This window comes from Athene cunicularia (genome assembly GCF_003259725.1).
Source record: "Athene cunicularia isolate RWA chromosome 1 unlocalized genomic scaffold, athCun1 chr1_part2, whole genome shotgun sequence".
Lineage (NCBI taxonomy): Eukaryota > Metazoa > Chordata > Aves > Strigiformes > Strigidae > Athene > Athene cunicularia.
Window position 1 is genome coordinate 51784183 of NW_020799092.1, and position 27907 is coordinate 51812089.

The 27907-nt window shown below is 35.6% G+C and overlaps 1 protein-coding gene across 4 annotated transcripts in view; it reads right to left on the reverse strand.

The window, feature by feature from the left end:
* The window catches only part of PNPLA8 (patatin like phospholipase domain containing 8), a 39161-nt gene extending 11254 nt beyond the window's left edge, over window positions 1-27907 (reverse strand). Inside the window, exons 1-9 of one of the 4 annotated variants that reach the window (XM_026866177.1) lie at window positions 27690-27907; window positions 26904-26976; window positions 25760-26616; window positions 24676-24825; window positions 23340-23491; window positions 21458-21552; window positions 16036-16207; window positions 11031-11088; window positions 8698-8892 (exon numbers count right to left, since the gene is read on the reverse strand). In XM_026866177.1, coding sequence (XP_026721978.1) covers window positions 8698-8892; window positions 11031-11088; window positions 16036-16207; window positions 21458-21552; window positions 23340-23491; window positions 24676-24825; window positions 25760-26593 — 1656 coding nt within the window. In that variant the 5' untranslated portion in view covers window positions 26594-26616; window positions 26904-26976; window positions 27690-27907. Of the gene's footprint in view, window positions 1-8697; window positions 8893-11030; window positions 11089-16035; window positions 16208-21457; window positions 21553-23339; window positions 23492-24675; window positions 24826-25759; window positions 27431-27689 lie in introns of those variants that run through there. The other 3 variants (XM_026866168.1, XM_026866187.1, XM_026866158.1) reach the window with 3 other exon arrangements.

Here is a 27907-nt window from a genome sequence, read left to right on the forward strand (position 1 = left end):
GAAAACGCTCACCAAGCCCCATTCTGAGAAAAAGCAAGCACGGAGGACGAGAATCGCTGTTGCCCTGCATAGCGTTCCGGGCAGCGGTTACAACCCCCCCCCAACACAGAGATCTGAGTAAAATATTTCTGGATTCAAATGACTCTTGAGTGCTCAAGTCTAGATTTGTCCTTTCTGACCACATGTAACTTAGGAAGCATATAAAAACTTTATTTGCTATAACAGGGTGTATCAGACTAAGTAGAAAGCTCTAGTTAGACAAAAGAATCACATTAATATAAAACTTCCACAAGGAAGGCAATAAATCCCAGATCCAGAGGTATCCTAATTCTTGTGAAAAAGCTGACCATGTTAGATTTTCAAAATATGTATTGTTAGCTTAGGAAAAAAAATTAAAAGTATTTTGACATTTTTACATCAAGAACTTGATTAATATTATTGATATTACTTATTCATATTAGTTTTGCTAACTAATTGGTCTATACTTTTATCTGCCAGTTTATTAAGTAATGATAAAGTGTCAGAAAATTCAGAGTACTTTAGAAAAGTACGGAAGAATATGAAGACTAGTAGTGATCTGTAGGGAATCCAGGTTACTCATATTATTGGATATATCATTGACAAATGCTACTCAAAATCTGATGGTCATTCATCTGTTCAAAACTTACAATAATCAGAATGTTGTAAGCTAACTCTACAGACAACTTCTAAAACTAAATGTATTACAGACTCTACAGTATGAAAGATAACAAGAAATTTGTGGTTTCAAACTGGAATAGGATTTCCCATAAAACCCTTTTACTTATAAAACTATGCAAGCTACTTCAATTTCTTAATACAATTTTATTCTCGGTTGTCTCAAACATTAGATATCATTCCACTTAAATTATTAGAATGGACAAAATTTAAGAAATAAAGTGAACTACTTATTGGAGATAACTGATGTAAAGGGTTCAGGATCTGGATATGAACTGTCTAGTATTCATATCCACAGTGAAAGCAGGGGAAGGGGGAGAAAGACCTGAAGGACAAGTTCTGCATTTTCACGAGTCCTCTAAATTAAGAGGTACATGACTTGATGACAAAATACAAGATGGGTTTAATCAAAGGCAGACAGAAATTGAAACAAATGTTTAGAGGAAAAAAAATCTGGGTTTATAAAGTACCTTACATACCAGACCTCTGGAAGCAATGAAAAAGACTACAGTGGAGAAAGTACTGTCTAACCAGATGGGACAGCAGTGTACATTGAAAAGGGAACTCTTTGGCTGGGACTGTTTTCTATGAGAGCTACTCAGCAGCTGGTTTGGAGCTCATTATCTTTATTACTATTTTCTCAGAAGCATGCAACTGCTAGTGAAATCTGTTACTCTAAAGTTAGAGGCTTTCTAAATACAAAGGTCTTACTGTAAATACAGAATGACTCAAAGAAAACACCGAAGGAGACGATGTATAGCCAAGCAAAGTGCTCATAAACACAAAGCTATGCTCTTCAGAGCTAAATTGGAATCAGACCAACTGTAAGAAAGATTCAAGTAGAGCCCTACCACAGAATGATTCAAACCACCTAGAGATGAAGCACCTGTGAAAAGGCAACTGTAATTCTAAGCTATACCTTCCTCTGAAAAAAGAAATACATGACACAGTTCAGAAATCATCTAAAATACAGTGTTCTAGCTTGATCAAACCAACTCATCTTAATTTTCCTTCTAATTTGAAATGCTAATTTTGAATCTAATATATCATTCAGCTTCACATGCTTGGGTCATGCCAAAACACCCTGAATAGTCCAGTTTCAAGAAATATTACTCAAACTGCAGCAGGTGCCATGAAAGACTATTAGGATGATCAAGAGGACACAGAGTCTATTTTGCAAGACTGAGACAGACTGGCATATTTAAACTAACAAAATAAAAAAGGATATGAGTGCTTTATATATACACATCAGAAGGGTAAATACTACAAAAAGAAAAGTTAATTAAACTAGAGAACAGTACTGGCACAAGGAGAATTTGTATCCATTAGTTAGGAAAAGACTTAAGTATGAAAATAAGCAATTTTCTGGCCATGAGAAAAATGAAGCAATACCTTCTAGAAATAGGCTTCTACAAGGGTAGCAACAGCAAAGGCAGCTTTACATGTTTATGAACTACAGTCTATGGTGCAGTTGGCAACCATGACAGAGGACTGTATTTGACCCGAGGGGAACTTTCATTTATACTACCCTGTGGTTTTGGGTTTTTTTCCCCCCTAAGGAAATGCCAGGTAAAATAATTCTAAATTGTATAGCTAAAAATCTAAAATATATCTGCTACTAAAACCAGGAGTGTAAATATAGACCCAGTAGAAGAAACATTGCAAGGTAAAGAATATTTGAAGAGACTGACAAGAGACTGATTTTGGATTTGCAAAATTAGCACTACAGATTAATCACTGTATTGGAAGAGCTCAGTAAACAGGGCTGAGACATTGTGCCTTATTTGACTAAAGGGGATGCACTGGGTATTGAAGTAAGTGACTTTATGCACATTTTGTATACATGGTGAAAATTATTCTTAACACAGTACTAAGACCTGTATCCGCAACAGGATGAGGGCAGTCTCCTAAACTACAACACAGAAGGCAAATTAGGTAGCTGACAAAGCATGAAGTGATTATTTGCATTAAGCACCAGACCACTATATATCATAAACAAGATTTCTGTAAGGGAAGAGGTAGAAGTGTATCAATAGTCCCACTACATTCTTAGGCTTTTATTTGGAATGAATCACAAGGCTATTTCATACGGAAATATGGCACCATTCCAGTCAGTATTAGACAGATACACAAACTGGGAAAATAAAAATGACAAGCTATCAAGAATTGACAGTAAATTGTTCTTTTTGATCTATGAAATGGTGGCTGGTAACATCAAAACCTAGATTGTCTGTATGGACATTACTGAATTGACTCAGTTCTTAATTCTTCACTGTAACAGCTTCCTCTGAATTTACAAGACTTGTTTTATGGTAAATATTAATTGGTTAATAGTGTCACTAAAGATATACAGACTCAGAAGTCTAAGCAAAAAAATAGGTAAATGTGATACAACGCATTTGAGAGTAAAGTGGTGTTTTTTTTGTTTTTTTTAAAAAAGCCCTCTGAAAATTACATTAGCAAAGCATCACTCTGAATCATTGGAGAGAAAAATTATAATGCTTCCAAACATAAACAAAATATACTCTTAATTTCATTTCACTGAACAAATCTTCCAATAACACTTCACTTAAGTCCCTGCAGAAAACCCTGCAAGTAGTCTGCTCTGCAAAATACCACAGCAATTTCGAAGGCTGGTAAAATGCATCATGCATGTCCACCTTAAGAGCTGCTAACCAAACCTCCAGAATCCATAAAAGAAATCCATGCAGCTAACATATTCCAGTGAAGTCCCTCTTCCTTAAACAGTAGCTGACATTGCCTTGAAGGCTGTAGGAAAATGTGTATGGCAACAAGTAGACAGAGAAACAAAGAAATATTTGTTTCTATCATTGTGAGAACAAGATACACCTATTAAACTGCAGTCTGTATAAGCTCTGGTGCATACTGATCACCATGGCATATCCTAAGAATGAAAAGAACTTCAATGTGACCTATATTCTGTGTCTTCTTAGAGCCTGGGAAGCACCCTTGAATCTAATTTTAAAAGCTACCGTGTAAAACCAATTAGGGTAGGATCCACTAAGCAAATCACTTTTGAAGGCCTCTCCTGTAACAAGCTACAAAGATGAAATGGCTTTACAGACTTACTAATAAAAGGACAGGAAAAGTTTGAAAAATATGAAGAAACTGTGTATTATCTTTTTTTAATGAAGGTGAGACTTGAAAGTTTTTTTAAAAAGTTACATCATATTATTTACTATATATATTTTTTATTTCTAGGTTGTATTCGCACCACACATCCTGTTACAACTGCATGATTAAAACTCGACTAACAGACTAGCTGTCAATTTAACTGATTTACTATCTCATTTTGCTGAAAGAAAATAGGGTTGTTTGAACATTACTATAAGTCAACACCAGCATTTTAATAAATGGAATTGTAACACAACAATGAAATCACAGGAAGCTATCAAGAAAAAGGTGACCAAGCTCTTTGTATTAAATTCTGAGAAAAATCTGTGGCTTTGTTAAATTTACCACCCACCCAGATAAGCCCTGCTGCCCTTTTAATTAATCCTGTGGGACAAATTTAGTTTTTACTGTAAAACCTAGTAATGAAGTGTGCATAATGATTTTGTTAAATCTTAAATAGCTCTTTTAATTAATTGGTAATTTCCTCAGCATACTTCACTGTCTACTGAACTGACACTATTGAGTAACCCAAACGCTTTTCACACTACATAAAAGAAAAAAAAAAAAAGGGAGAGGAATAGATATAAGAAACAACACCTCTCCATGGGAAGTAGAGGAAAAAAACCCAAAATCACTGGTTGTAAGAAGGCTGGGGAGAGGTTTAGAGTCCTCAGTGCTTCATAAATAGATTTTAAAATAAAAAAGCTGACATGTGGCAATACAGCTTCTGTATTGTAACATCATGACTTAGTCTCTCTTGACTTGCACAGTTCCTGGAGAAGCATGTTACAGGGATTAAATCCCTTTGAATGTTAATGTGTTCCTCTTTTGAACCACAAAGAATATTAATCCTCCTCCCCTCATCTACCAACAGCTGCACTGTTTTTTTCTACTTGACAGAGTGGAATGAGATAGCATAGCATGATTGACCTGATTGTAAATATTGCTATTTGGTTTTGAACTGCTTACTTTTCGCTGAAATATAACAAACCTGGCATCAGCTTATCTGCAGCACAAATAAGAGTAAGTGCTCAGGCATCTAGGAACCTGTTTCTAAACAATTACATCAGAAAAATTGTAAAAATAATTTATTGCCTTCTTAAAAAAAATTAGCAGACTTTATAATCCCTTCAAACATTTATAGTGACTAGTACAGGAAGTCAGACTGGAATGTTCCCAGAGAAAAGGGCATGCATGTGTGTACACAAGTACACATGCAGATATAAATGTATATATTATGGAAAAGTGAGCATTAAAGTGAACAGCTATAGTTCAGGCATGATTCCATAATAAATGTCTATAGTCATACATAAAAGCTTTATGAATTAATCCCAACCCTACACATAACTGTCATTCAACTACTTCATACAGTGTGTGAAAGGACTCCCAATTTCAACAAAAGCTAGATAACATGAGACAAGGAATACGCAGGATGACCATAAAACAAATCCACTCAATTTCTGTTATCAAAATAAATATTTTCACACATTTGAAGAGTCCTAAATCAGATCAACTGCCAGAGTACTTTTCATTTGGATTTAAATGTACAACTGATTGAAGAGATAATACAAAACCTAGTCTCTATATATAAACTTTTAGAGTCCCAAACTTCAAAGCCAGGAAACAAATCTCACTGTACTTACTATTTTGAATTTTCACAGACATTTTACAATCACTTTCACATTTTGGCCATCTCTGTTCTTTGAATTATTTAGAAGTCTCAACATCGCAGAAGCAGATTATATATAAATTAATAATAAACTAGCATAGTTTATCTTCAGAAAAGAGATTATGCTGATTAATTAATGGAGTTTTCCAAACCATTAAAAAATAAAAATCCTTCGAAGACCATCATCTTTCTGACACTGTGCAACAATACTGAAGCCTCTGGCATAAATTATTATTTACAATTAATGTGTACTGTGCTAATGTACTTTTGAAAAATCATGGTACTATTAAGAATGTTTAACAATGTTATGCTTCATTTATTTCTGTAGTTCAAAAGCAGCCCAACCTGTTAGTGTACAGGCTTAAAGTGGTAAAACAGAAAAAAGCAAGTATTTCCATATAAACTACAAATGTTAGTATCACACATGACCTGACCAAGGACTTAACGTGACAATTACAGTGCACTTTTAGAATAAAGATGATTAACAAAAATCTATGATCTCCTATTTATGATATGAACAATCACTAAGGACTAAGAGTTATTAACACACTTTGAGAATAATCACAAAGCTATTTTAAACAAGAATATGAATGCATTTAGGATTCTTTTATTTTAAACTGTATTTATGCATATGTATTCTTTTCAATTCATCTTGGATACTTTAATAGAGTTAAAACTCTTGACTACCTTGCTTTTTCCACTGAGGTACCATAACACCCAAGAACATATGGGTAACAATCTGCTACCACGCATGTAGGCTCTTACCCCAGGGTTAAAACAAGGTAATTCAAGGCAGTTTTGAGTGCGCGTGGTGGATTTATAATCCAAGATAGAAATCTACATGAAGACAGTTATGTAGCATTTGCCATGCAGCACCCTGGTAGCCAGCTGTCCATAAAAAAACATCCCACACAAAATAGATAATTATGGAAATAGAGGTGTCGCAAGAAAAGTGTAATCTGGGGAAAGAAAAGCATGAAATACATGAAAGATTATGGCCTTTGGATTCTAAAAGAATTCAAAAGTGTTTAAATATCATGCCTGGGTAGAAAACAGATTTTCAGATGATATGAAAGTTTAAGTCAGAAAATTTAGCATCTAGATCTACTTCAATAAACAGTTTTATTACTGAAAACATATTTAGTTCTTTATGGCTTACAGAGGTGAACCACATCCTAAGCTCTTGCTTTTTAGTAATTAAAATACGTCAAATAGAAAAGAATGGTGAGTTTGTGAAACAGTGTTGGTAAGATCATATGGAAAGGCTTTGTACAAAGACTCTGAAGTACCTTCATTCTAGCTCTATGTATCGGAGAATACTGGATCTAATCTCTATTAACACTAATCATACATTCTCTAGTCTGGTAAATCAGACTTACAAATTAATATAAATGAAAACCCACCTTACTGCATTTCATACAAGTCTGGCAATTCAAAAATGATGTTAAGAAAAATAATTGTCTAAGCACTGCATAGAAGTTAGAAATCATGTTGTTTATTTAGCTATGCTTCATCAGAAACACAGATTTTGATGTACTCTCAATTCAAGGAAAGAAGGGGTGGAAAGGTGAGAAGAAGAAAAGTTCTTCACATAGCTTAACACTGACCCATTCAAGCAGTTAAGGAGCAGCTTGGAACAGCTCCAAAAGCTAAAGCAGCTCCCTTTTCAGTTTTGCTTGGCCAGATGGAAGATGAACATGTTTCAGGATTTCAAGCAGTGCTTAGCCTTTGAGTATCTGATGTGTTACTCCATTTTTAGCTTGAAAAAAAGAACCGACCAACCCCCAAATTTACTTATTTCAGGTAGTATTTGATTAAAATGATTTGAGGATAGTAAGATGTACCATCCTGGGCATACTAGTAGGGGGGAAAGATCTTAAACAAAAAGGGGAAACAAAATGGAAGAACTCTCAAAATCTCGTTGATGTAGTATAGCACCATCCTGCCCTCCATGGGAATCTTTCACCTTCACCCTCCAACTTATATAGAGACTTTATATAACTGAATATAATTATTCCATCGCTTTATGTTAATTCAAAATATGGAAGTATGCTGGGGCTTTTTGAGATTAAATTCTAGCTGTTTTTCTGTACCAGTACTTCTGTTCATTATCTCTTAATCTAATGAATTCTTCACTATTTAAACCCCTTATTTATCTATTTGTCTTTACACTTCAATATTACTTATGCACATTACAATGCTAATGAAATTACACAGCCTTTTAATGGACACCATAAGAAATTCTGTATGGGATTCAGGTATATCTTATTATTCAAAATATGCTATTATGGCTTTCTACTAGTTAAAGCTAATGCTATCATAGAAATTCATATGATGGACATGTAATAGATGCTTTAAGAGATAGAATCCTATGCTGTCTTTGTTGAAGGTCTCTGGTTCAGTCACCCTTTGTAATCTTTTCTGTCACAGATCTGCACCAGATGATTTTAAAAATAAATACTATTGGTTTTAAATAAATGTTTTGTGTAAAAAGGATTCTTTTAAAACTCAGAGAACTACAGAATAATAAAGGGGCAGGGGGAAAAGAACACAACAGTTAAACTACTAAAGAAATTAATTTGCCTTGCTCTTTACTGATCAGGGTCACCAACTGAATCTATAATACAATAAAACAGCATACACTGTTGATAGGAGACATTGCTTTATCCTCAAGGGAATTTATTTTGCAGTTGTCCTCTGAGTCTAATCTTACTGCCGTGGCTCAGAACCAGAGTAGAGCTTAATAAACTATCAACGGAAAGAATTAAAAGTAGATAGTGAACTGAAATTACTCAGTAACAGAAAGAACACCAAAATGCAAAACTTGATTTTATTTTTTTTTTCCAAACTTATTGTTAGATTTTAAGTCCCACCATTTGTTTAGGGAAATAATGCTCAAAGTAATACTAGTTGTAACCAGGAAGTAAGAGGCAATTTACAACTCATATAAGGTTTCCTTCCAGGCAGAGAAGAAAGAAACAGCAGACAAGCTTAAGACCAAAATTTTTAAGCCTATACCCTTTCTAGTTCTGTAAGGGCTATATATGCTAAAAATTTCCTTTCTTACTCCTATCCATCTTATATTTCCCTTCTGCTACCAACTTATTTGGCTTAGTTCTGATTCAAAAATTTGGTCAAGTTTTTTCTCAGGTATAATATTGATTGGAAAATATTTACTAAAGTAGATTTTAACTTACCTGATGAAGATCGTTGCCCAAAACATATTCCTGAAAGTAACCTGGTGCAGCAGATGATGCTCTAATGGCCTGCCACAATTTATACTGACAGCCTCCAATATAATGAGACTTAACACCAGGAAAGTGATTGTAGTTTCTAAAAACAAATGCTTTCAGTGGTGTTCCTCTGTTTACAATGGTGCTTACTGCAGCTACCTAGTGAGTTAGGAGGAACAAAAATAGTTATATATAATGATAATGGTAACAATAATATGAGAATGACAGCCTCCCACAATATGAAATTCAATTTATAGGTTAAATGTGTCTCTGGAATCCTTATCAGTTTGTTATTTATTTTTTTATAATGCCTAAACTTTAAAAGTGAAAGTTAAAAAAACCCCAAACCACAAAACAAACCCCCCGAAACTCCCTAAAGAAACTCCTATTTTTAACCTCAAATTAATTATTTCCACTGGTTATTCTGTTTCTACCAATATCTACCCACTGATATTGAACCAAAAAGTTAGTGTCATCTATATGATTTAAAAATATGAACTATTCATAAAGGCAACATTCTCAAAAGTCTGTAAGCAGCAATGCGACAACAGCATTAAATACAAATGGTAGAAATGTCAATTTCCTTTTCCAAGAAAATGATTACCTAACATTGCAACCTGAGTTAAAGGATTACAGGAAGAATTTCTCCCAAAGGAGAAAAAAAAAAAAGAAAAAAAAAAAAAAAAAAAAAAAAAAAAGAATCAAACATAAATCCTTCAAGGTTTTTTGTAAGGATGCTGAAATGTTATTAACAAAAGTCACATATGTAAATCTAAGTGAAAAGCCAAAATGGTAATTTCCACAGAACAAACCTAGTGATGATGCACCCAGCCTCACTGGCGCTGTCAGAACAATACTCCTTAGCAGTCAAGTGGGTGTTCAATTCCATTTTGTTTACTGTTCTATAGAGTAGGGTGTTTTTGTGAAACATTACTCAACAGCACTAACAGCTGGCACTGTGATATCACTGTATTCATTTCCATCTTCAGCTACATAAGTCAAATCATTTAATTCACAGTACGTCCATCCTTACAGAAAAGTATACCTTCTGTATAACAATGCAGAAGCAAAACACATGCATAATTCATACTCCATAATTTGATGGAGGAAAAGTTTCCTGCTTTTGTCAAAGGGAAGCTCTGGTTCTAAGCACTGCTAGAAGCAGTAAGAAAAAAAGCTTCGGAAAATTTAATAGAAAACTTATCAAACTGATCGTTGAATTTATTTTTGGTAATACCCATACATGCTCTTCCACTTCATGATGCAGTCTAACTTGTAAAGTGCTGAGCACCTTCTGGAAAATTCCATCTTGCCATAAATATAACATCAGCAGAGCACACAACTGCATGATTTATTTTGATTTTGCTGTGCCTTGTAAAGAGTGCCACCACTATCAGCACTACAAAGCAGTTACTGGGAATAGCTAGTTTCAACTCTATTTATATTCACATTTTATTACTAAAGAATATGGAAGAAAGCCGAAGATCCTGGTTCAAAGATCAACGTAGGATAGCTTTTGTCTCAGAAAGCAACATACCACTCCAGGCTTTTCATGTCCTTGTTTTAGACATGAACTAGGAATGCAGTGTCAAGCACCTATTTCCATGTTTAGAAAAATGTGACCATCTTCCATTTAACAGTGAAGTACTGAACATAGTGCTATGACACCAAAATACCTGTTAATTACAGATTGTCCTGAAATACGTGCTATTTTATTTCTCTTCTTTCTTCATACCCTAATCCTCCCACACACACAAAATACCTGTGCCTTCTTTCTTTCACTCTCTGCTGCTGCTGTTTACAACACCCCTCCAATTAAATGATGCCCTTCACATTATACAGGTAGAGTAGAAATCTCAGGGCCTATGAATGTGACTGGATAAAACCTGGTAATTCAGCTAAAAGTTAGGAGGAACCCTGTTCTCTCACTACACAGTAACACGATCACAGCTGACATGACAGAATTGCCAGATGCTAGCATTCTCTTACATGAAAAAAAAAACAAACAACTTTGCACAACTTCAAGAAGCTAACCTAGTACTTCTCTGCTTATAAGCCTTTTAACATCTCTGAAACATATTTTAAAGTACTGAATAAAAATATTAGAAATTGCTGCAGAAGTTTAAGAATCCAATGCATTTTTATCCTTTAAAAGCATGGATTATCTCCTATGAAGGCTTGAAGAGCTTAACATTGAGTGTTTAGCCAGTATTCTTCTAGGGATACTCCTCTTACTCATAAATCAAAAGTACTTGTGAAACACACAATTAGTATTCACCTCAGAAAACTGTACTTACCTTCGGACATTTTGAATTTCTTGCAGTTTCAATCATAAGATTTGAGCCCATTTTTTCTCTACAAATAAGTGTAAAAAAATTGAAAGTGTTGCATCAGTTTAGCACAAACAAGAGACATACGTTTTTACCATTCTTACTTCTGAGAACTTTGTATTTAAAAGCAGCAAGGCTTGTATTTCACTTTAATAACTGAATTTCTATGGTTGACTTCAATAGACCAATATTTCAAACCTTCTGAGCTGTTGGAAATAAGTCTGAAGAGTCAATGAGGTCTTGATTGAGTTACTCACTTCACCACAACTTAACTATAAATCATCAGGATTAATGAACTACTTTGTGAGAGGAAAATGAAGTACTTTGCTACACTTAAGAATAAAAAAATTCAACACCTTTATTAAGTGCTTTTATAGTAATGAAAATTACTCTCCTGAACTGTTATGAAAACAAAAGCAAAGACACACCACTGTACATGATTTAGAAGAGAGTGAAAACATTTACATATAATCTTCCACAACAGTAATTCCATATGCATTTAACATCCCTTTTTGAGGTGGAATTTTTTCACATGCATACTTTTTTATAAATCTGACAGTGAAATAACATGAATGATCAGCACTGTTATTTAACATCACATCATAATTAGGGTCGATATTCTAACTACCATCTAGAAAGTAGCCCTCCTGCACAGTGCAGGAGACTAAAGGAAATCGGCATACTAACCAATAATATCATATCAGCGTCTATTTCAACTTGGATTTGCTTACAGTAAAGCTGTAAAACTCTGCAGAGTGGGTGCTCATCCATGACAATTCCAAAAAGACTTTCATTTACATGAGCAAGTTTTCTTCCTCTGCCTGAACACAGTCCACACAAACATGGGTGGTGTGTCTACCTTACTCTGCCAAAGCGTTTTTCAGTACCGCCATGCTAAAAAATCATCATTATTAAAATAATAAAAATAATTAATAATCAAAATAAAATCAGTAAAAAAATAAGGTGATTCCATGTGTTATTGTTCAGAGACCACCCATCTATAGCTCTCACTATTATGAAACAGTAGGTAGCAGTGCTTCCACTGTTAAAAACCAACACCCATTATCAATCTAGTCGGGTCACAAGAAAAAAGAAGCTTTAAATGCTACGACAGCAGTAGTCCTCAATGTAGGCAGTAAACTGTATTTGGAGGCAGGACAATTCACTCTTCCACTAGTGGATACCTGTTTCTGAAGGATAACTGTGCATGAGTCCTTAAGAGGAAGGAATGAAGGGAGACAGCTTCTAGTCCTAGGATCAAAGACTGCTGCTGATACAATTCTTACATCAATAGTGCTGGTTTATTTTTTCCAATAAATGCATTAATTCCAGTCTCACAGTCACCAACCAGAAGGGGAGGAGTGCCATCTGCACTCACTAATTGATTACAGGAGGAGACGAAGGCACACAAATCCACAAAGTAGGAAAATACAGAAATAACAGATGAGACTGACACAGGTGAGATATGAAAATATGAAACATCTACTGATTTACATAAATTTTACCGACTTCTTTCTAAATATCTGCATTAGGTATTTTTTCCCATGCCCTGAATGCAAAGGTTGAAAAACTGCATAAGCAATATCCACTGCTTAATTACAGGGATCATCAGACTGAATAATTATTTTCTCACATCTTGTTCCATATGAAGGCCAGGAATTGATGCTTCAGAGTAGATACAAGATATCCCTGAACTACTATGCAACTTTAAACATTAAGGTCTAAAGAAAAAAGTCTAATATCGCCTCCAAATTTATTTTAGTTTTGTTGCATATTATATAAATGTCTTTGTCAAGCACCACTGTTCAATTATTTTCGTTATTGAAGTCACAACTCAAATTCCAGAGTTTATTAACATACTGTTTTAAAAGAAAAAGTCTCCTAAATTTAATTTTTTTGAATAGTCCCATGTTCTTGAATAAAAGATGAGAACAGTAACTCTCAAGATCTCTTACTATCTCAAATTACTGCTTTGTTTGCTTTTATTAATAATAAAGGGTTCTAATCCCTTTGTATGAGCTGTCTTTAGGCCATTGGCTATTTTTTACCAATCTTGCAACAGAAACATTCTGTAAAATGGGGTAACTGGGACTGTAAATGGTATTTTAAATGAAACTGTGCTATAGATTCATATAATGGCATTATAATATTTTCTGTATTTTCAATCCCAACCACCACACACTGAATCATCTTGTTTCACCACAAGCATACAAATGTTTCATTAAACTGTCCATGACAACACCCAAATCACTTTTGTCATTAGTTTACATCCTGCAAGCACTTTACATTTTTCTACTTATGGGTTATGACTTTACACATAAGCTCACCTGCTATCCTGTTTTCCCATTTATCTGCTTTGTTTGTGTCTGTTTGTGACCTATGTCCTCTAGACTGACATACCCAAACAACAAAGTCTCCTTTACAAATGTTGCTCTTTCACTGCTTCAAGTCACTAATATTGCAACACTTATTTCAATAATGCTATGACAAACATATTGCCAAGCATATGCTTAAAGAAACATTCTAATGGGCTACAGCTGGGTGCAATCAAACAGTCTGGAGAAAGAGCATTCAATTGAAAAGTCAAAAATGTAACTTCTACCACTTTCTAACAACAAGAACAAAACTACCGGGAAACTACAACATCTTTACCAAACCTACAGGAGAAACTATTATTGCATGTTCCATAAGGATACAGAACATCTCACTGATAATGCTGCAAAATCTCTTAAGTATGTCTGGAGTGACTAACTGGTACAGCATGTGTTGTCTGTCTAGCTACTGGAGAGCAGTTGCAATTTCTACAATTTGTGTAACAAATACTGGTTTGCAGTATTATTACTTGTATTCCCAAACATATGAATTATCCACTATCAACAGAGAACATTTAACTTTTACCCTACCCTTTATACTGTTGTTGACTGCTTCTCAAGATTAAAAATTCCCAGTATGGGATTTTAGTTAGCTTGTGAAAATCTCTAGCTGCTCACCAAATTTCTCCAGTAGCTTCTCAAGACAGTGTGAAAGAAGAAAATTGTGTACGTAAACAACAGTTGAAAGAAAACAGAAAACTTGGAACTATAAAACAGGTTCCTCTTACAGATGAAACTGAATAAAGCATTACATAGACTGATGTATGGTAAGTATAATTTTCTATACAAAATAATAAAAGTAACTTATTAAAACCAGTTGTCAAATTGTAATTCAAGGAATACATAAGAAGAGTTAAAATAAACATATATGCAAGACAAAAACAGTTCCCTAGAGCACTGAGGATAAGAAGTTAATTAAACAAAATTTTAGTTAGATTTAGTTAATTGCAATTAGTTGCAATTTTCTGAAATGGAATTTATAATACGCCTCATGAATGCACACAACATTAGCCTAATGCAACATCAGTTTAATTATTTTAAATAAGAATACTTTCTGACATAAAGTAATACCATCAATATCATGGTAGGTCTGAATGTATATTGCTTGACTGTATATTGTAAACAGATACTCTCTATTTCAAGCAAGACTGACAAGTCCACTACCATTTAAACAACAAAAACTCATCCAGCGAAAGGCTTTTAAATTTAAAATAAAACATAAAGCAGTTTTTCCACGCAGTAATTGAAAGCCACTCCTGACCTTCTCACTGCCATAAAGAGATACTATATAACCTTTCAATTCCCTTAGTTCTAGGCTTCCACACCCCAAGGAAGTCTGGAGGAATCCATAGTGTTTCAATAAAATGTTGTGTAGGCATAACATCTCCCTTAAACACCACAAAATTAGGTCAACAAGAAGTCATTAGTTGATCAGTAAACTTAATTTTTAATTTAATCTATGAATAATACAATAATTGTGTGGTTTCTGTCAATTGCACAGAAGTGCTTTACATCCCTCATGTGTTACATGTAGTTGGAAAGAATAACATTTTAAAGGCATGTAAAATACTTTCATGTGAAGCACTTCTGATTTTCACAAGACTTCTTTTAGTTGGGCAGGGAAGGAAAAGAGGGAAGGCAGAGAAAAATCTTTTCTAAAAGAAGAGGAACTCCAGGTATCTGAGAAGAAAAACTTCACGATATTAATTTGATAAATGCATTTATTTCTAAAAATATGCAAGAGCACGGAGAAGTTCTTGGAAGCCTCTCTCTCCACTTCAGCAACATGAGATGCTTAAAACTCAGGCAGAACAGGTATTCCCACTATAATGTTCAGAAAAAAACACTTTCAATCCCATAAAACACAGTAATCATGTTACCAAAGGAACCTGTCATTACTTATCCAAAAAAAATTTTCACTGGTTTACATTTGCTCTCAGAAAAGGTTGTTTCAGTAGCAATGCCAGCTTACACCGTTTGGGAAACTATGATATTAGTTTGCTAAATATTATAAACAGAACTGTCAATAACAAATAAAACTAAATAATAAAACTTGTAGCATAATAATTTCTTCCAGTAACTTCTCCCAAATAGCCATTAATGCATTTGTATACGTATCTATGAACAAATACCATTTCACTGGCAACTCTGACACAGAGGGTATTTTTTAATTGCAATCCTTACAGCTCATTTGAAAGAAAGGGGCAGTGGGCAAAACCCCTCAATATAGCAGCTAAGATTAAAAATCCCTACTACATCACATTATTTCATTGCTCACCATGTCTCCTATAAGAAAAAAGGCACAGCAGGTGGATAGTAAAATTTGTAGCAGATCTATAATGAGTCAGATCAAGCAGAGCTGGCAAGCGTTCAGGAATATAATCAGAAATCAGTGCACTTTATTCCCCAGAAACAGAAATCATTACATTAAAGGCTTTCAATGTTCTGGTAAATATGAAAACAGCTATTTCAAAAGAATGAGAATATATGCTAATCCCTTCTAGTTGTTTTAAGAATTTGCTTACCAGTGAAACAACAACAAAACCAAAGGCTCTCATGCTTTATACTAATTATTTTTCATCTGATCATTTTTTACTTACTTGAGCATTTTTTCCCATATATCACTGTCATAAAAGGCATGGCTCCAACCCATTTTGACTGTTCCAACAATGACATTCTGTTTAAAAACATCTGATCCTAATTTGTGATACAGTTCTTCACAATCATCCAGAGGGATATGGAATAACCCCAACATAAAAGCTAATATAGCTCCTGAAAAAGAAATATTTTGAAATGTAAAATATAGCCTGAAGTAAGATTATGTAGTTCACAGATTAGCAGAATATCTGTCTTGAAAAGGAAGGATTAATTGACATTTATATCACTAAATTCCTATTCAAAGTTCAGAAATTGTTTTAAAGTAATTGTTTTAAACTGAGTATGTTTTAAAAGGACATATACAAGATAGGAAGAGTCTACTTTCAAAACAGAACTAAATTGCAAAATGAGATTATTTCATTTTGCAGATTTCATCCCTGCAAACCAGTATATGGCAGAAAGCAAATTAAACCCACTGCTTTATTAGGAAAGATAAATGAGTAAGAGAAATCTATGCTGTGGTATTAAAGTTATATTTGGAACTATCTGGCAAACTGAGTCAGTAAAGAAAAAAATTCTGAAAAAGAAGGGAGTTCTGACTAGTTTGGAATACATCTGGTTGCAACCCTTTATTATTAGTCATTCATACATACTGCCATCTAGTGTGTGCCTAAAAAAATTATGACCCACCCTTGTAGGAACAAAACAACAGTATTCAAAAAGCACGGTTGCAGAATACCATTAAAAAGACTGTGGAAAAATACAATTAACGCATCTCTACAATTCTTAGAAATATTAAACTGAAAGGGACATATACAACCTTTAAATCTACTTGAGCAATACTGTAAGAACATGTCATTAAGCATTAGGAACAGTTAGGATACATTGATTTTTCCAATTTGGAAATGAATGCAATAGGTTTGAATAAAATTAAATAGGAGTAAATTCTTCAAATAGAGTAAGAATAAAACACATATACAGAAAGAACTACATAAATAAAGTTACAGCTGGCTTTAAAGGAAACATAACTTCCAAGTTTCTTTTGCTCTCACAAACCCCACCACCATGATAGCTGAGTGTCAGTGAACTGGGGGTCTCAATTTTTTAAAATGTTTAACATAACCTGGGCCTACCTGACACATTAAAGTTTCATCAAGAGAAACTTACTCAACTGTCAAATCACCAAATCCCTGTATTCAACACAGACTAAAAATCTAGCAGCAGAGAAACACCATTTTTCTGAGCCATGCAAAATCTCCGCTATCTTCTTTTCCTCTTAACTCTCCACAACCAATTCTATAGTATCACACATCTGCTATTTCGGTGAACAGTTTTAAAGACAAAGAGCCAAAATTCTTACCAAATGCAAACTCATTTTCACTTTATCTCTTAAGAAACACCACCAAAAACTGCAGTCTGCATCAGCATGCAAGTGGCAGTAGATAATATCAAGGTACACATCAAAGGGCTCTGCTGAAACCTGCTGGATGGTAACAAGGCAATCACAGGAGAGTAAGGCCCAAATCAAAACCAGAACCTGCACTATATCAGATGGTCCAGTGAAAAAAGTTTCTGATGCTTCCATCACATCCTGCTCTATATCACAGACTCCTACACTCCCACTACCATCTCAGCCTTGACAGCTAACACTTCAGAGGGAAAAAAATACCTAAATAAAACCTGAGAGGCTAAGGAGCATATCTTGAAGAACACAGGGATACAGTTGGCTAGTAAGACACAAGGTTGGCAAGAATATAACCTGAAAGACATAAGTATTCCTTCCTTATTAAATACTAGTAAGACTTCAGCTGAAGTGCCATATCTGGACCTGAATGATGTTCTTCAAAAAAGACGTGGACCAACTAACAACAAGAAACACCACAGAAAAAAGTCCCCCAAAAACAATCACGGGTCAAGGAAATCAGTCTGTAAGGAACACCTGAATAAACAGGCTATGACAAAAGCCTTTAAATGCACAGAAGGTTGCTGCAAAGATAAAAGAATATGTTACCTATGTTCCTGGGGAGTGAGGACAAGAGGAAACAAATTTGAACTGCACCAGGAAGATCCACATTAGATATTTGGATTTTTTTTCATCAAATGTAAAGACAGCAAAGCACATATTTTCTGAAGACATCTGACATGATTCAAAAATGCTAGAAAATTGTCAATAGCGAAACACACACACAGCTGATCCTTCCAATGGGAAATGAAGTAACTTCCTAAGGATGCTTCCAGCTCTATAACACCATGACTTGACTTATCCATGAGTTCTTTTGAAAAAAATACTTCTCCCACCAGAAAGGTTTCCAAAATGTATTTCAAGACTGGGAAGACGTCACAGGCAAAACAACCCATCAACACAGAGGGATGCCAGCTTTTTTTAAGGAGGTTCCTCATCTGCACACCCCTGAAGCCACTAGCTCTATGTTGTTCTTAACAACTTCGGAGGAATAATTTCAGAGAATATCCTTATGTGAAGTCTTTATGAAAACTTCACATACATCCAAAACTCATGATAAAAGAGATCAGTATAATTCAGATGTCTTTGTAGTAAAATGCACTGGAAAACAATATGCTTAGAGAATCTTTGATCACAGTATACCCATGATCAAATCCCTCATATGATGCATCTGAATGTCACTAATTATTAGCTCAATATAGGAAATTTAGGAAAAACTGTATTTCTAAAATTCTTGGAGCAGGCCAGCACATATGAAAGTGTGGTAGCATCCACTTTGTCTGATCACATACTTCTGATGTTTTAATTCAGTCACAGGGAGAATTTCATAAGTGCACCACTACTGAGAAGTACTCTTGATATATTGGGAGACTGCATGAGCAGTGAAAAGAACTTACAAGCCACGACCGCAGCATAACTGCAGATAAGTTGTCCTCAGTGGGTTAAGTGCTCTGTGCATCTATGAAAGCCATGTCACATGCTAGAGAAATGGTAATCACCCTCACTTACAGAACTCCAGGTAGCTCAGTTCATGGGGCAATGGCACTTCCTCCTCTTAACTGCCTTGTTTTCATCTTTGGATTTTTGCACAGAACAGGCACAAATTCAGTACCAAATTTACATTAACCTAGTTCCCCATTAAAAAAAAACTTCAGTGGCCATCACTGTATTATATGTGCTTGCAGATTTTCTGGTGTTTCCAAGACCAAATACTGTGCTCAGCAATAGGCAAATGACCTAAGTATGCTGGTCCCATTACAGTATCATTACAGTGATCTTCCTCCATGACACCCTGCATTTACACACTATGAGGACCAGTGAAGAGAAGTACAGGGAAGCTAACTACAAAGACAGACCCTGTGAAGCTGAATTCACAGCAAACTAATTATTGCTAAACCTCAAAGGCACAACACCTAAATTATATTAAGAGATATGAAAAGCACAGCAGAAAAAAAGAGAACCATAATGGACAAGAGGCATCCTTCCTATCATTTGATACATCAGTCTTCTGAACCACAATTCATCCAGCTGCAAGCTCCTGCAAACTGAACACAAACTGAAATGGTAAAGTACACTGCTAGCACACACTGACCTGCACACACTGACTGACATACGTACAACCTCTCCAAGCCACACCTTGTCACCCACTATTTCAAGCCGGACTACTGCAGACAAAAGTTCGATAGTGTAAACAAAGCTTAAAAGAACACATTAAGCACTTACTAGCAGTTACAAACCCCAAAATCTGGTGAAGAATTAAGTTAGTTCTAACCAGAGTAGTGGGATCAAATTAAGAACACCAGGCCTCTCTATCAAAGATAAAATTAAACTTTATTATGATCGAAAGAGACATTAGAGAAGTGTTTTGTAGCAACACTACCTTCCAAAGAAACAACCACTTCTAAATTAACAAAGTATTTTTCTCAAAGACTATTAAAAATGTAAAGCAGGGAACTATATTCTCCCTTCAAACAACTTCTGTCTAGCAGACCTAAACATTCTCCTCTTCTTTACTATTTTGAGACTGTTAAGCAAACCTCTGGAAACATGAACATTTTATCTACTCATGGTGATCTACATTCAATGTTATCTATGAATTAAACTGGATGGAAGAGAAGTATTGTGCAAAAAAACCGAAGAATGCGGGTTTCTGAAGGAAACTAAGCTATTGAACTACACCATATCTCATGTTAGAAATCAACATTATGCTGTCACTGCTCTAACATTGTTTCTGAAAGAGATGACTCTCTTTTTAAAAGAAACATGCTTTAGAGTTTCCTACTTTCTAGGGAAGAATAACTTACTGAGTCACAAGAGTAATTAAGACTGGGAGGGATCAGTGGAGGTCATCTAGTCCAATGTCCTGTTCAAACAGGTTCAAATAGAACAGGTAACTCAGGACTTGTTAGGTCGAGTTTTGAGCATCTCCAGGGATGGAGATTCCACAGCCTGTGCAGGCAACACCTTCCGGTGTCTAACCATCCTTGTAAGGAAAGCATGATTCCTTATACCTAATTGCAACTTCCCGCATTTCAACCTGTCTGTTGGCTTTTCTCCTAGCACTGTGCACCTTCAAGATGAGTCTAGCTACATCATCTCTGTATTTTTCCAGTAGTTGAAACAGCAGTGAGGCCTCCCCTTAACCTCCTCCTCTTCAGGCTGAATAAACCCAGGTTTTGCATTCTCCCCCTCTATATCATGACCTCCAGTCCCCTGAACTACTTAGCATGTACAAGAACATACCCCACAGATTAAGTGTTTACTGAGAAGCTCAAAACTAGACATACAGTGGCCAAACAGAGACCCTTCATCTGTTGAGTATGTTCTTATGCATACAAGCAAGTATGTGGCCAGCTTCCTTTGCTGCAAGTGTAACTGATGATTCGTGTTCAACTTGTTCCAACAAGACCAGATCTTTTGCTGCAAAGCTGGTTTCTAGCCAGTCAGCCCACCTCAGATGGAGGGCTTTGTATGTGGCTTTATTGAACCTTAGGTGGTTCCCGTCAAGTAATTTCTCCACCCTGCACAGGCCAACCTGAACCGAGGGCATCTCTTATACCAACCACTTCCTCTAATTTAGATCATCCAAGATCTTGCTACAGGCACACTCTGTCCTGCTGTGCAGGTCATTAAGTCAGGAAATACTACTGGCCCAGTATCAGCCCCTGAGTGTCGTTATCTTAGCTGTCTGTAAAGTTCTATAAATATCTAAAATATCTGTATCTGTGTACAAAATGAGGGTTTCACATTTATTTAAAATGACAAATCAGTACAAGATACAAGTGTATCATGAGTCATCCAAGTTCTTAATCAGAACAAAAAAGACTTCAGAAATCATACCTGTACTTTCCCAGTTTACACTCAAAGTCAGAAAGCCACAAGTTCTGCAAAATCTACATCTATTCTCAGTTTTTCTTCTACTATATTGATAGCCAAATTCCGATTTGTGTCTTAACAATTACCTGTGCTTACACCACAAATGTAGTCAAAAAGTTGATGAACCGGCTTTCCAGTTAGTTCTTCTAGTTTCCGTAGAGTCTGCAGTGCAACTAAACCCCTGAAACACAAAAATTCCCTTCACATACAATGGTAATTTTAGGTCTAATTAAGCCCACCTTTGCTTAACTAATTATAACCCAGTAAATACAACAGTAAGAATCCTGAATATTTCAGGGAATGAAAGAGTAGCAGAACACAATTAAAATGAAATTATGAGTACTAAATATAAATTATGTATCCAGGCATACCAAAAATAATACTCATGACATACTCAGGCATACCAAAAATAGTACTCAACAGCTACAGCCATATTCTTTTGCAGCCATACTGTCTTGTAGCAAAGGCTCAGGGATGATCATCTTCTCTGACTGCAGACTTAGCATAGATTTTAACTGCATGCACACCACACAGCACTTAAAGTTTGGGTTTAACAAGCCTATATAATGCCCCTTGGGACACAGTTTTCTGTCTCCTGTCTCTGGTTTTTATAGTCTCAATTCAACGTGTCTTAAAGAACGGGAAATATGTAATCCAGACCATTAGACTTATGCTTCTATAGCATAAAACAGAGTGTCTGACATGCAGAGGCGCTAACTCTGCTCGGCTAGAGCTAGAGAACTGTGTGTGACAAAAGGAGCACCAAACCAAGTACCATCTTGCCAACACATTACACTGAGAATGAGACGTCCTGCATGCTGCCTCCAAATCTGTCCTGACTTGTGTTGAAGAGCCGTAGTCAATCCAGTCCAAAACTATAACCACTTGACCACAACCAATTAAGTGGCACTACAACCAGTAGTCAGCACTCAGGCTCACTCTCTGGACTTGTTTCATTTAGTGCTATAGATGTAGACACCACTTTCTAAAGATAAGGTGTCTTACAATGTCACTCCCCTAGAAATCTAACAGAAAAATTAACACACTTCATTTATACCATTATCTATGCCATTATCTGTGAAGCATCCTCCCTTCTACTTTGTAAAATCTTCATGGTTTGCCATGAACTTTTGGAAACACAAATGCTGAAGTTGTGACGTATACATACTCCTTACTTGAAGACAACTGATTTTGATGCAAGGAAAGAAATACTACGGGGAAACAAAAAGTTCTTGAAACTGTATTTCTTCAAAGACTTCACACTTCACTTTCTACCAATACAGATTTGTTAATCAGTAAATATCTTGCAACAGGATTTCTTCAAATACACCTGAAAACACAAGCTTTTAGTAGAATCAGACTTCAGATTTAATGAACAGGCTTCTGCTATTACTCTTTACAAATTGCGGTAGGTATATAAATTCATGCAGAACCAGAGCACAACATAACTGAGGATGTGTGGTGCATAAATAAAAAAACCTGCAACATTAGTTAAAGAAGAAATAGAAATCAACAGCATGGATAGAACAGCTTTCAGCCCTAGACTATTCATTCTTTCATAAAAGACCAGACCTGCTAAGGTAGGTCACCCTCCATAAAACTAGAAGACAACACAAGTACTTCTAGCATTTCACAATAATTTTGATTTGAGATTAGACTAGTGAGCAGACTAATGCAAATAACCGTTTAATTTACTTCCAAAAGGAGAAAAAGCCAATCCAAGCACTTAAGTGTGCAGCTAACTCTAAACGGGTAAGTAATTTCAGTGTCATAGGACTACTAATGCATGGGACTTTAAGCACAAATGCATACAAAAATAATACCCATCACTTGGACAGTCAAATGTAACCGAACTGTAAATCATAAACTGCATCTCTGGGCATATGCTTATCAAAGAGAAATGGAAATTTTATTTCTGTTTACAGTATGAGAAAGTCTACGTATATAAAAAAAACCCAGAGGTTTTACCTTGTTCCTCCTCCGTCAATAGCGAGGACTCGAATTCCCCAGCCTTTCACAGGGTCTGTATATCCAATTATAGCTAAAGTCTCTCTAACAGCAGCCTGAAGACTTTCATCATTTGCCTGTCTCAGTCGCAGTAGGCACGGGATTAATTTTTCCTATCGATAAACACAAAGACATTTAATTCTAACTATATGTTCATACCAAAAGAATCCATGCTGAAATTTACTAGTTTGGCAAGTAGAAAAGTAATGTATTAGTTAAACTTGGAGGAAAACTTCCTTAAATCTGTATTTACGTATCTCTCTAACAAGGGAAAGAAAGGACTCCAATCTTATGTCATCTCATTGCTAAAGTAACTACCTATCAGAATTAAACAATCAAGGCAAAATGTAAATCTTTCAAATAGCTAGAAAAGCTGTATTTACCAACAGTTTAGTTTTATTGACTTTAGTGTCATATTGGCCATATATAAACTCAAGTACAGAGCACACCAAGTACAGCTAAAAGCCCAGATTTTGCTGAATAAGTATCACACTGCTTCAAACAGGAAATGCCTTCCAAGTATATTAATATTAAAACAAAAATTAAAATTATTTCTCACAGAGTATTTTTTAAATGTACAATTATTATCACAACCATACAGATTTATAATCAAAATCCAAGTAGTGAATGTACTCTCTCACAATAAAGTAATTAAAATTATTCATGTGGACGCCCAACCTGTACCCTACCCAGATGAATCACCTGGCCTGCACTCAATTCCCAAAAATCTCTTTTCCAGCAATTCTACAATCTATGTCACACCTTGTGGAAAAAGACATGAGACTGACAAATGCTCTAATGATAGAATAGTCTACCACCCACCTCCTGTCCTCTCACTGTAGGAAAGAGAATGAGGACTAGATTACATGAACTTATTTGATGGTTATATTTTACTCATCATCTCTCTTCAAAGGAAGCATGCAAACAAGCATAAAGACTGCTGTGCATATGCAGATCAACTGTACCATTCCTATCTGGTCAGTTGCGACACAGGACACAGTGTATGACCTCTGTCTACCACTAGAATAAGCTATACTACCTATTCACATGACAATGCTGTATGCTTCTAAATTAAACACTGCAATCTTAAGAGCCTTTAGCTAAACTACTGATGATTCGCGTACGAATCTGCTTGAACCAGCTAAAAAACACCTACAAAAAGAGATGTTCACATTGTAATCTCTACAAATAAAAAATATGACTAACCCACAACAACACAGAATAAAGTTTTATATTATTCTGTGTCAACTGTCTGTCAGATATTTATTTTTTGTCTAAGCATAAAGACTATTTCCACCTTAATTGCAACTCCTCTGCTCTCCGGAAATTCTAGAAGATGATAGGTCAGTTCTTCAACCCTGCTGATACAGACTCTTTGATTAGAAGATCTTCGTAGGGCTTGAACTAAGGCTCGAGTCCTGTTATCAATACTCACTCTTGCAATAATCTAAAAAAAGAGAAAGTTACACAAAGAACATAAAACTACTTTAAGAAATATGTCAAATTTGTCAAGACTATTCCAAACTGTTATTTTAAGATTTCTCAGAAGTAACTGATGGCATGTTGTAATAGAGATCTGCTACAGGGTCCAAGTAAGCATTGCTTAAACGTAAACAGGCAACCTTTTGATTCCCTGTTTACTAGCAAAATAAATAAAGACAGCTCACAGCAATAATACATCAAACAAACATAAGTCAGCATGTACTCAGATGTATTTTCAGGGCAACTCTGAAATCACAGTATTTGGACCATGAAGGACTCTAAGATTTCTGTAACTACAAGAACCGCCCCCCCCCACTAGATCTATCTATATTTATGTACTCTACATATATATGAACTAATTACATGTATACATACATATACTTTATACATAAACTTACATATACATTTATGTATTTATAAGTATATATACATATATACTTACAAGTATATACGTACATACAAGTATACATATAAACATATGGATATATATGCATATACACATACATTTATGTGTATATACATACATATGCATTATACATATATGTGTATATATGTATATAAGTACATATATGTACTTGTAAGTATATATGTATAAATATGTATATACGTTTACATATAACTTCTATAAGTACATACAACTTTTATGTATGTTTATATAGTTTGTATGTGTATTCATATATACTTATTTATATATACCTACATGCACGTACATATAAATAAATTTACGTGTATGTACTTATATGTAAGGATATACATAGATATATACTTTATGTGTGTATATATGTATATGTAAGTTTACATATAGGTGCATGCATGTGTGTATAACGTAGATATACATTCGTACTACATTATATACACAGAAATTGTATATAAAGAGGTAACACTAAATAAAGACTTGCCTTTTCTCTCTGAAGGGACAGATGCTTTTCCCTCTCTTCTGCAGTCTTAGACTCTTTTGCTTTGTCCTCCTCATCCTTCTCAGACAGTTCTTGTTCTGGCTGTTTACTCTTTTCTTGTGAAACAACTTTTGTATCAGATCTTAACTTGGGAACCAACCCACCAATGTAACTGTCTACAAAAGCTTGTACACTGTTACTGGGATATGAAAGAAAGTTTGCAATACTCTTTTTAGTGGAAACTGGAAGAGCAGTATTTGCCTTTTCGGTACCCATAGTCTCTGCTTCAGGAGCTGAAGTAGCTGCTGAATCCACTCTCTTTTCTTCACTCATTACAGCATTTTCTGATGAATCAAGCTTATTCCTCTCTTCACTTTTAGAGTCCTGTAATAAAGCATTCCTTTTTCTCTCCTGATCCATAACAAACTTACTGTTAAAGTACCAGTTGATATGATCAGCTATAAAGCTGTAAGTCTCTCCAAAATTCGTAGAAAAGTAGCTTATATGAAAAAGGTGGTGTTTACTAGATGCAGAATCTTCTGGAGTATCTTCATAAGTGCCACTTGAGCTTACTAACATAGACTCTGAGATTTCATTTGTACAAGGGGGTTTCTTTGCAGCGGAACCTCTGTTGCAATCCTCCTGCGTTCTGGCATCTGTGACTTGTTTATCAATTTCCAGATTTACACTGATGTTATTTGCATCTGCATTACTTTTATTCGCTTTTCCCAGAGTACCTGAGTGTGATTTTAATCGAGCTATCCGTGAAACCAGTTCACTGTGTGTGCCAGACACTGCCTTTGAAACAGATTCTATAGTATTCTTAATTCGTGACATGCGACTGTTCACTTTTGTAAGTCCTTTAGAAGAAGAAGTTAAAAGTTTAGAAACTCTATAGTATAAAAAGTCATGGCTGTAAATGTATTTGTAGTACCAAAATGTTCTGCTCTTGGCCCACTTACACCGAGGCTCACTTGTATGAAAAACTCTCGGGTGAATGGCATGATTTATCCTCCAGCAGACTTTAGGTCTATACAAATACAGGTATTTGTTTCTTTGCTTCCACCAAAGACTTTTTGGGTTAATAACAAAGAACAAATATGCATCTAAAGAGAAATGAACTGTCATTACTTATAAATAATTACACCTTTTCTATGTTGCTCGTCTACTTCATTCCAGAAAATTTATTTCAAAAAATAAGTCTCGTAACACGGTGCTATCTGAAAAAGAAAAAACACAACATTGGAAACCCCAAATCTGTAACAAGTTAAACTAAAATTACAGAGTTGCTTAAAGCAGATGCAGCTTATTTATTGTTTCAGTAAAGACAGATAAACATTAAAATCAAATGATCTCATGGGGATATCTACTGATCAGGACATTTGGTGGTGTCATCCCAACATTTTAATTTCAACACATTATTCCTTAAAGGCCAGTCTATTTTGAGCAATATACAACACTTGTCAAAAGCATTTAGTGACATATAGAAAACTGCTTGCAAGTCTTTTCAATTAGAGAAACTTGTTTATCTTTAGAAAATTATCTTCTGCAGAGACCAAATTTCAAATTAAACTGTCATTACATTACCATCCCTTTGCAGACTTCCTCTCGGGGGTGAAAGAACATCGATTCTTTGAACAATCACTATAAAGCCACAAGTTCACTGAAACGCTCCTATCCTAAGAGCTAAGTGCAGTATGTAATCCTTACTCTACAAAGAAGGATGTTTCTCAGGTGGATCACGCTTTTACACAATATACAAGAGTTGTGCTGCAACCGCAGGACCGAGTCCATTATTTGGCTAAATGGCAAACTCAGACCTCGCTGGCTCCTGTGACAAATGCCGGAGGTCAGGCAGGCCAACAACTGCGCAGGCCGCCGCCAGAGTACCAGCAGAGGCGATGCCGCCGCAGGCAGAAGCGCAGTTACTCACAGTTTCCTCAGCGGGTGCCTGGCCCTACGCCTGAGTCCTGCTGGGTCCCCGACGCCGCTGAGCAGCCGGGCTCCAGGCCGCGGCGCTATATAGGCCCCGGGAGGGGACGCGGGGTCGGTTTCTGCCTTGCGACATTTCGCAGAAACGATTTCGAGAGCGGCCGCATAAACAAGCGACGAGTCGCGTCCTGACCGTCCCGGCTGCCCCCACCCGCCCCG